We start from the raw sequence: 10,123 nt of genomic DNA on the forward strand, positions 1-10,123 counted from the left end.
AATAAAAATAAAATATATTTTTTATAAATATTGTATTTAATCATTTATGTTAATTTTCTTTTAATTTTATTAAAAAATAAATTTTGTGTATACTGAAATTGCATATTAATAAATACAATCATGGGTACTACTCTTTTATAAAAAATAATAATAATAATAACATTAAAGTGTGTTAAAAGTAACACATTTTCATCAATTGCAATTTTAGCATGCAAAAAAATTAATTTTTAATAAAAATAAGAAAAAATAATATAAATGATTAAATACATTTTTTTATGAATTTTTTATTTTATATTATATAAATAAAAAATAAAATAAAATTAATAAAGCAAAATGTTATAACTATAACCCAATTTTTGTATTTTTAATTAAAAATACTAAATATTTTAGCTAAAAAAAAAAAATAAAACCATTCTCAAGTTGAATTCATAAGCGAAAAGTTAAAACTATAATCACCAATTTTGATTTTTATATTAAAATTTAAAATTAAAAAAAATATATATATATATATATATACAATAAAATAATATAACAATATATAAGATTTATAAAATAAATAAATATTTTATTTAACAGAAATATAGAAAAGCTAATGTTCTAAATCTTATATTAAATTTATTTGTATTAATTATTTATTATATATTATTATTTTATGTATAAATGTACATAAATAATTAAATTTAATAAATATAAAAAGATGAAATATTTTAAAAAAAATTAAAAGGATTTTATAAAGCTAACATATTAAAAAAAAAAAAAAAGATTGAGATATTATAGAAGCGGGGAAATAAAAACCCTAGTCATTGTCACGTGTCAAAGGTTTTTATTTTTAAAGAGAATAATGGTAACAATGAGCTCATTTGTTTGGTCAAAATAACCAAAAAAAAAAAAAAAAATGTGGTAGTTGGCGGCGGCTATGAGAGGAAGGTTCTAAGGTAAGTTTGGAATGTTCATTAGTTTTACTACTTAAGTGCTTGGTTTTAGTATTATTTTCCCTCGAAAATTCATATCCTTTGAAAATAAGAAGTCAAAATTTTAAAAAGTATAATTTTTTTGTTCAAATTGTGTATGATTACATGATTCCCACACGTTTCTAATCCTCTGATCCAATCACAATTAAGTTTTAATACTGTGAGGTATAAATCTTCCTTAAAATAAAGGCATCTACTGTAAATCCATCGCATCAACTTCACTCTTGCTGCCAAGCCAGAGTTTATTTATGAATGTATGACGTACCAAATGTCCAAATGTGAAGTTAAGATAAAATTATAACCTCCAAACACCTGAGAGACAAAATCCAATTTTACTTTCTCATATTTAGAAAGTGACTTTTTAAATAGAAAAATGTGGAAACTTGTGTCCCACGTCTTAGGACTTGGGAGTTGTGACTCACTTTTCAAGGGAAATAACATTCAGATGTTGGAAATTCTTGAGACCGAAGAAACAGAAAAATAAATTGGTGGAGCAGTGTGAACTGTGAAGTAAGCTCTGAGCAAAGGACATGGCACTCCATTAACACCATATACTTTTTGTTTGGTTCAGTTGAGCCGTTTCGCCTTTACCCTGTTCTGGTTCAGACCTCAGCCCAGGCCCACCCTCCGTCGCGTTTATCTACTCCCTGCTCCCAAGCCTCCCCAACCCCGTCCTTTCCCAAGGGAATCCGATTCCTCTGCAACTTGTCTCTCACCTGTTGGCTGTTTCTTCCTTCGCCACCTCATTATGCTAATCCCCTACGTTAGAGCTATAGGACATTAGCCATTTACCCTCACTGAAAACGCCGTAGCTCACGTGGCAATATCTCCGAACGTGCGCTGACGTCATCCTGTGGACCTGACAAAACTCCGTTATTCTCGTGTCTTCCCTCTCACGCAAGACCTTATAAGTTTGTACCCTCTCCTTCCTCTTTATATCTTCCCCTTCTCCTTCCACACGTCCTGACAATTAAACGTACACATCCACAGCGCCCATTTCCTTTCCTTTTTATCTTTATCTTTGTAAAGAAAAGGAACTGAACATGAGCTGTAGTGTGGTTTCTAGTTATCGAATCTGATGAGGAAGAAGCTTAATTGGAGCCGTTTGATCCTCCGCCAACTGTACGACTTCTTTCATGCAGTGCCCTATGGAATCACTTACTTTAAGCTGATGCCACTCCTGCCTTTGGTGCTGCCGTCGGCCACTGCACAAACTGGTACGATGTCGTCAAACAATCCGTATGGCATCGACGCTAATTTTAATCCTTCAATGACCATCATAATAGTGGTCCTAGTCTTGGCCTTCTTCTTCATGGGCTTGCTTTCTGTGTACATCCGCCAGTGCACGGAGAGCCGTATCACCGGCAGCGCGCGTCCGGCCGCCGCCATAAACAGCGGAAACAGCACCCAGGGACTGGATGCTGCCTTGATTCAAGCATTTCCAGTTTTTGTGTACTCTTCAGTGAAAGATCTCAAGATCGGCAAGGGAACGCTGGAGTGCGCAGTGTGCTTAAGCGAGTTCGAAGATGAGGAGACGCTTCGCTTGTTGCCCAAGTGCGATCACGTCTTTCATCCTAATTGTATCGATGCTTGGTTAGCTTTCCACACAACATGTCCTGTTTGCCGAGCTAATCTCACGCTGGATTCTGGGGAACTCTCCGGGAGTATGGTAGAGTCACCTAACTCAAGCGACTCGTCCGACGAGCCAACTTCTACATCAGAACTCACTGAGTTAACTCAAGTTCCGATCGACGTTGACGAAGAGCAAACCAGAGATTCCCGAGTGCTTCTGATGGTAAACACTAGAGAGAGTCCGCAAGCGAAGTTTCCGAGATCGCATTCCACCGGTCACTTACCGGTTCAAGCGGGAGAGAGCAGCGAGAGGCATACGCTGAGGTTGCCGGAGGAGGTGAGGAAACAGATCTTGAGCGCTAAGCTTAGACGAACGTCGAGCTCTGTCGAGGCTTTGCAGAGGCAGTGGAGCTCGAGGAGAGGTTACCGGAGTGGTGGAGAGGGCAGTAGCAGGGGAAGGAGCAACGTGGACCGCCAAGTCGGCCGGTCCGAACGAACCGCACGGTCGGACCGGTGGGTATTTTCTAAGGCACCGCCATTCTTCTCCAGGACCGTTTCCGGCAAGTCGGTAAAGAGTGCAGCTGACGGCGACGTAACGTCAATGGTGGCGCCTTCCAAGTCGTTTTTCACGTCCGTCATAGGACCGTTAGATTGTCTGGCCGTGAAAATGGAGGGAGGGGAACAGCAACTGAGTAGACCTGCCGTTTGATTGGTGGTAAACAAATATAATTACTTTCATTAATTGAATTTGAGGGCCGTAAATTAGAAAGGGCAGTACACCTGTGCCAAATCATAATAATGTGAACTTAAGTCCCTAAACTTTATTAGTATTTAATATAGATTGTAATTAAGATTTAATATAATATGGTTTTGTTCGTGACCTTGGGTAAATTCCGAAGGTAAAAAAGCAAAACCCACATAAAACCAAAACTCCAAAAAGTCCCAACCGCCCAACTAACCGGGCGGCTAAGCATGCGGATGGTGTGTCACATTTTTCTTTCGCCACACGCGGATCACGTGAGTCGAATTGACGTGGCGGATAAGAATCATCTACTGTTAACAATGCGTTGCTCATGTGTTGTCCATTCTTAAACAATGATAATAATTATAATTATTATAAAATTAATATTTAAATAGAATTCTTAATAATAATCATTATTAAAGAGTAATATAAAAAGATAAATAATAAATAATAATAAAGAAAAAGAAAAAGACAAAAAAACCATTACTTTCATCTTTTCGTCTTTTTATTCTCTATTTACTTCCATCGATTTACAGGAGTAAAGTTTATGTTTGTTTTGAAAGTTGATCACTCTAATTATTAAAATTGGTGTCCAAACTCAATCCTCTATTAAATTTGATTTGGCTAAGACAAATCAGACCAATCAAAATATTCATAAAAAAAAAAAAAAAAAAAGACGAATGAGGTACTGCTAGTGCTTCATCATGAATACATGAACCCACCCATCTTCTCAACTACCGCCTAGTCCTAAATTGGCACCATCTATTTAAGAAACAAATTGACGTCAACATCAGCATTATTTATTTGAGAAACAAGATTAACGGATACTCCATGATACACATGGATGAACTCCTTTTCTGAACCAACCAGTCATTTAAGTTGCTCGTCTCTCCTAAAAAAGGAGAGTAAGGTCTCGATAAGTACCAATATCAATATCATTTAATTAAGAAACTAGGTCAACATCATTCAAGATAAAACAAGATTAAGTAGCCCACACCCACTGTTTGTTGAGGTCTCACGTCCCTGGTGATCCACGTGGTTGTCAAATGGATGGACGAACGATCTCAACCAATATAGGTTCTTGATTCAGTCGTTCTACCTGCAAAAGGCGTCCGGACACCCTCCGATGGTTTTGTCATCCATGGTTAGGGAGAGATAATCAGTTGGCCTTTTACTAGGTATAACAAGCTTACCTTCCTCTTTGTGTGAAGGTTGATATATATAGTATCAGAAGTTTTGATTCCCCCTTTAATGGTAGGGAGATATTTTGTGTTGTTATGATGACATTAGGTGGTGGTAGGGCTATCATCACCCTACAGGTGGCTGACAGAGATCGTGGTAGGTGATCGCGTGAAGTGATCGTGGGAAGTGACTTGTTGTCACTTCATCTTGTCCCTTCACTCTGCAAGTGGTGGAATGTGGGTCATGACAGGCTGTTGTGATAACGTGTAAGACTTGCTTACTTCAGTCAATGACTCGGACAATTATATTCGGATGACTTATGTTGGTCATCCGGATGTATTTGCTGTGGAAGCTGTCCGGGTGTTTTATGCTTATAAGTGTCGTTTGACCTTCCTTGAGACAGTCCGGATATGAGAGGCGCGTCACGTGTATCCGGATGGGGGTGATCCGGATGGTAATACGTGCTTCATGTCACCATGAGGTGCGTGACACGTGTTCTCAGGAGGGGGGTCCCTACACCCACGCCATTTCATCAAGAAACAAGCTCCCATCAATTTTTTGCACCACTTGACCACATGGTTTATTCAATGGACAACTTGTATCCTTTTATCTAATTATATGTGTTGTCAATTTTCACAAATCATTTTCCTTTTTATTGTTTTGCTCCTTTCCACTCATTCTATGGTTTTCCCTTTCTCACATTTAAATCAAAGCCTCAAAACCACCCTTCCATTAAAGGTATATACAAAGCTCTTCTTTTTTGGGTTTTCATCTAGTATAGTTTCTAGAAATTTCATATAACAGCTTCTAATTGAAGAAAAATGTGAAATATATATATATATATATATATATATATATACACGAAGAAAAAGTATAAAGAAAAATAAAATATAATAATATTTTTTTATATATTATTTCAAATTCATTTAACTTATTTTAACTCTTTTTATATAAGAATTTAAGATATTTTTTAAAAAATACATGAATTTTTAATTTATTTTATTTTATTTCATATTTTTTATAATAAATTAGAACATAACATTTTTTCCTTTTTTTAAAATATTTTTCCCTAAATCAAACATGACATAACTTAAATGATGGGTAAAAATGTCCCATGTGTCCTATGAAGGTTCACTTTATCCTTCCACATTTGTCTTTTGAATAGATAAATTCAATAATAAGGATGAAAGATAAATAAAAAAAAAGTATCGAAATTCATTTTAGAAAAATTAGGTTTAATACAAAATATAGAATAAGTGAAATAAAACTTATATCTTAAAAAGACTTAAAATCTCTTTCTCAGTGTTTTTAAAAAACATTATCATAAAAATATTTGTGAAAAAAAATAAAGTATATTGTAAAATTTAAATAATGCTCATAGAAAAAAATGAAATATTACTAAGAATTTTATGTAAGGATGATTTTATAAACACTTTTAATACATGTGACAACTTCATGTGCATATATGGATGCTGATGAATGACTTGTAAGACAATACCAACTGTACAACCACAATCTAGGACATGCAAGTTGACATTGTACCATTCCACCATGCTACTAAATTTAGTGGTTGAGTTTGTGTAGAATTAAAATTATGAATGCTTTCAAGCAATTCTTGGCACTACCCCAATTGACTTGAGAGGGTGTAGGGCCTTAACCACAATGAAAATAAAAATATTAATTTGATTTAGTATAATAATAACGAAGTTAGGTAGGACGTAGGGGATTAAAAAAATAATAAAAATTATTGTAACATGGATGTTTTGCAGATGTTGTCAAAGGTCTCAAGCAAACCCACCAACCCTGGAAGACCTCAATCTTAGTGTGCAGTGTGAACTGGGTTCGATACTGCAATCCACGCGAAACATAAGTCTATAAACCTCCCGCCTGATTTGACTAGTAATTTTGTTTTCGCTTGCACGTCAAGCCAAATTTCCTCTGCCCTTTTGAAACATAAGCACCTGCGATTTCCACTCCATTAGTCCATATGTACGTCCACTCAGCTGTGTGGACCTTTGTTTTGTTTTTATTTTTTATATAAATTTATTTTCAATATTATTCTAATAAAAAAGTTTAAATTAGATGGGTACAAGAATTTCTCTCCATTAGTTTTTATTAAATATTTAACTATATTTAAAATAAATATAATTTATAAATAAATATTATATATTTTTTTTTATAATTTACCTTTTTAAAATGTAAATATTTTATTATTTTATATATATTAAAAATTAGGAAAGTGAAAAATATACATGAAACTATTTTTTTCATTTAATCATCTAGGAACAGTTAATATCATCTGGTTTTAGAAAGTATTAAAAAAAGAAAAAATATTTTAAAAAATAAATTTTTTTATATTTAATTTCATTATAAAAAGATAAAATTAAAATAATTAAAAATTTATATATTTTTAAATCATTTCATCTTTATGCCATAAAAAAATAAAATAAAATTTTGAAAATAGAAAAAATAATTTATTAACTTTAAACTTATTTTTTTAGTTTCTTTCATTTTTTTTCCTTCATTTTATTTTATTTTATTTTTTTCTTAAATTATGTTTAGTTTCAAAAAAATATTAAAGAAGGAAAAAAAAATAAGGAAAATGATTATTGTCTAATAAAAAAATTTTAAAAAAAATCAAATATAATTAAAATTAGTTAAAAAATTATACATTTTAAAATTATTTAATTTTTATTTTGATGAATTAAAATAAATTTAAAATAATAAATAAAAAATAATTTATCGATTTAAAATTTTTTTTTTCTCACAACTTGGCGCCCAAAGTTTAAGAATTAAAAAAACAAAAAAGAAAGAAAAATCTCAAAATTCGTGTCCTTATCTTCATCCAACTCAACCTATCATTTCCAGACCTTAAAAAATACTGCGTCAACGGTATGTCGGCATTCAGTGGTGTCAAAACGACTGCTCCCCTTCCATTGGTTACCATCTGACAGTGAGGGTATCTAAATCATAAATGCTGGCATTATAGAATTGCTGACATACATTTTTTTTGGTCCTATTATCTTCCATTTTCATAAATGAAATTAACCATCAGTAAAAAATAAAAAAAAAGGATAAATGATAATAAATAAATAAAAAATTACCAATCCAATATCTCACATATTTTACTTTCTTTTTTTTTTTATATAAGAATTCTCGTTCACGTTGGTTTTACTCTTCCCTAATGTGTTCTATTTTTCTCAGCTTAATGAAATATTTTTAAATTATTAATTTTTATCTTTGATTTGGTTTGGTCATAGTGTTTTTTAATTGATGTCATGATAATATTGAGAAATGAATTATGGAAGAAGATTAGGAAAATATGATAAGGGGCAACATTGAGTTCATCATTACTTAGTCTTTAAATGATGAAGTTAACACAGACAAAGAAATCAGCCACCACTCTAAAAAATCATGGACAAAAGAGTTACGGGGAAACAAATTCCATGGGAAATACATTGTGGATATTTTAAGAAAAGAAGAGCTTTCCCGTGCTTGTGCAAACTGGATCAGAAGCGACCGCGGTCAGAAAATTCAAATGGCAAGTTGCAAAAAATGTCGCACATTAAAGAGATGGACCAATTTTGTGCGCCCACATGAGAAATTGAAAAGGATGTATACCTCCAAAGCCAATGGCCCCTCATTGCATTTACTTCAGATCATTGATTTGGGAGAGTTTGAATAGGGTATTAGTGTATTACAGTATACATGTTAATCAACTAATGCTTTGCATTGAATCACAAGTTACTCCCAGCCCAGGTTGTTCATCCACTCGATGTCTTAATAATATTTTTCCTCCAAAAGGAGTTTTAGTTTTAGAAACGGAGAGAGGGGGATGCATAATAAAGGGGTATGAAAATGAAGGGAAGAATCAGGAATACGTGATTTGTGGGGGAAAAAGACTTTGTGTTAGTATAAAAAATAAAATAAAATTGTGTGGATTTGTTATAAAACTGATTTTACTTTTCCCAAATTGAGAAGTTTCGATGCCATAAAGATGTGATTACGATCGCAAAGATTGCGTCTAATAGGGATTTTTCAAGATTTGACTGAGTTTTGAGTAGGGAAGATTGAATTGAGAATTGGGAACGGGGAAGTGCTATTAAAAAAAGAAGGGAGGAGGAAGAGGAGGAAGCAACTCAGCATCTGCGTCTCTAATGGGGCGAAGCACAAAACTGAGGGACCTGATAGGAGCCATCAAGGACAAGGCTTCGCTGAGCAGAGCAGCTCTTCTCTCCAAGCCGAACACGCTCTCTCTCCACCTATCCCTCCTCCGAGCCACCACTCACGAGCCCTCTATTCCTCCCCATGACAAGCATATCGCCGCCCTCCTCTCCTTCGGAAACAGCTCACGCGCCACGGCCTCCGCCGTCATCGAAGCCCTCATGGACCGCCTCCAGAACACCCACGACGCCTCCGTCGCCATCAAGTGCCTCATCGCCGTCCACCACATCATCAGACGCGGCAGCTTTATCCTCCAAGACCAGCTCTCCATCTACCCCTCCACCGGCGGCCGAAACTACCTCAAACTCTCCGGCTTCCGCGACTCCTCTGATCCGATCACGTGGGAGCTCTCTTCTTGGGTCAGATGGTACTCTTGCTATCTCGAACACGTCCTCTCAACTTCGAGAGTCTTGGGTTTCTTCCTCTGCTCTTCCTTGTCCACCGTGAACAAAGACGAAGAAGTAGAGCAAGTTTCAGCCCTCACGAACCAACAGCTGATCCGAGAGATAGCGTCTTTGGTGGATGTCATCGAGGAGACTTACAAAGCACCCGATTCTCTACACGTCCACGGCGACAGATTACTCAGCGAGGTCATGAACTTGGTCGGCGACGATTATCTATCTGCAATAAATGAGGTCTCCCTCAGAATCAATGAGTTCGGAGAGAGGCTGAGGGCTCTGAGTTTCGGAGAATCAGTTGAGTTGATGTGTGCTTTGAAAAGATTAGAGAATTGTAAAGAGAGGTCCTCGATCCAGCCCCATCGGAAGAAAGCTTCAATGGAGACGTTCTGGGGATTGGTGAGTGAGATGAAAGATAGGGTTGGAAAGGAGTACAGAGAAGACGCTAGAATGGTGATGATAGGGAGGAGAGAGAGGGAATGTGAGTCGGCTCGGTGGGGAGAGCGAGTTCTGAAGTCGAGTGACTCAGTCCGCTTCGGTTCAGGAAGACTGGTCTCGAACCGGTTTGCCTTTTCAATTCTCGAGTCGGTCGAGTCGTGACGATGTGACATCAAAATATCAGTCATCTTCACGGATATGCCTATTTTAGCATCCTTGTCTTTTTTAATACAGTATGTAAAGTTTACCCTGATAATTAAGGGAAAAAAAAAAGAAAAAAAAAAGGATAAAATGGTGAAAATTAGATAATTAATAAAATTGTCCTTTTTACTTTATTTTTGTACAAAGGTTTTATTTTGGGTATTTGCATGATATATTTTCATATCCTTATAAATTTTTTTAATGAAAACTTGGTTGGAATAAATAAAATTTCAAATTCATGAAATTAGAAGTATTTAGTCAAAATATCGAGAAAGATAAATAAAATTACCCATTTTTTATGTTGTCATGCTTCGAAAATTGTTCAACACATTTTTTTACTTTAATATTATGTGATAAATACTTTGCTAATAACCTTTTTTATTAACAAAGAGGAT

The 10,123-nt window shown here is 34.9% G+C and overlaps 2 protein-coding genes across 2 annotated transcripts; both read left to right on the plus strand.

The window, feature by feature from the left end:
- The first annotated feature begins 1,403 nt into the window (after positions 1-1,403).
- LOC132254098 (E3 ubiquitin-protein ligase ATL31-like) lies at positions 1,404-3,423 on the plus strand. The gene has a single exon (XM_059738549.1). The coding sequence runs from the start codon at positions 2,050-2,052 to the stop codon at positions 3,250-3,252; it is 1,203 nt and encodes a 400-aa protein (XP_059594532.1). The 5' UTR covers positions 1,404-2,049; the 3' UTR covers positions 3,253-3,423.
- A 4,893-nt stretch (positions 3,424-8,316) lies between these two features.
- On the plus strand, positions 8,317-9,862 carry LOC100241671 (putative clathrin assembly protein At4g40080). The gene has a single exon (XM_002263050.5). It carries the CDS (start codon positions 8,625-8,627, stop codon positions 9,687-9,689), a length of 1,065 nt encoding a protein of 354 aa, XP_002263086.3. The 5' UTR covers positions 8,317-8,624; the 3' UTR covers positions 9,690-9,862.
- Positions 9,863-10,123: the final 261 nt, after the last annotated feature.

The sequence above is a fragment of the Vitis vinifera genome, chromosome 7, assembly GCF_030704535.1.
Source record: "Vitis vinifera cultivar Pinot Noir 40024 chromosome 7, ASM3070453v1".
Taxonomy (NCBI): domain Eukaryota; kingdom Viridiplantae; phylum Streptophyta; class Magnoliopsida; order Vitales; family Vitaceae; genus Vitis; species Vitis vinifera.

Excerpts from the sequence above, each read along its gene's own strand:
- LOC132254098 (XM_059738549.1), top strand. The coding sequence starts at position 2,050 with ATGAGGAAGAAGCTTAATTGGAGCCGTTTGATCCTCCGCCAACTGTAC.
- LOC100241671 (XM_002263050.5), top strand. The coding sequence starts at position 8,625 with ATGGGGCGAAGCACAAAACTGAGGGACCTGATAGGAGCCATCAAGGAC.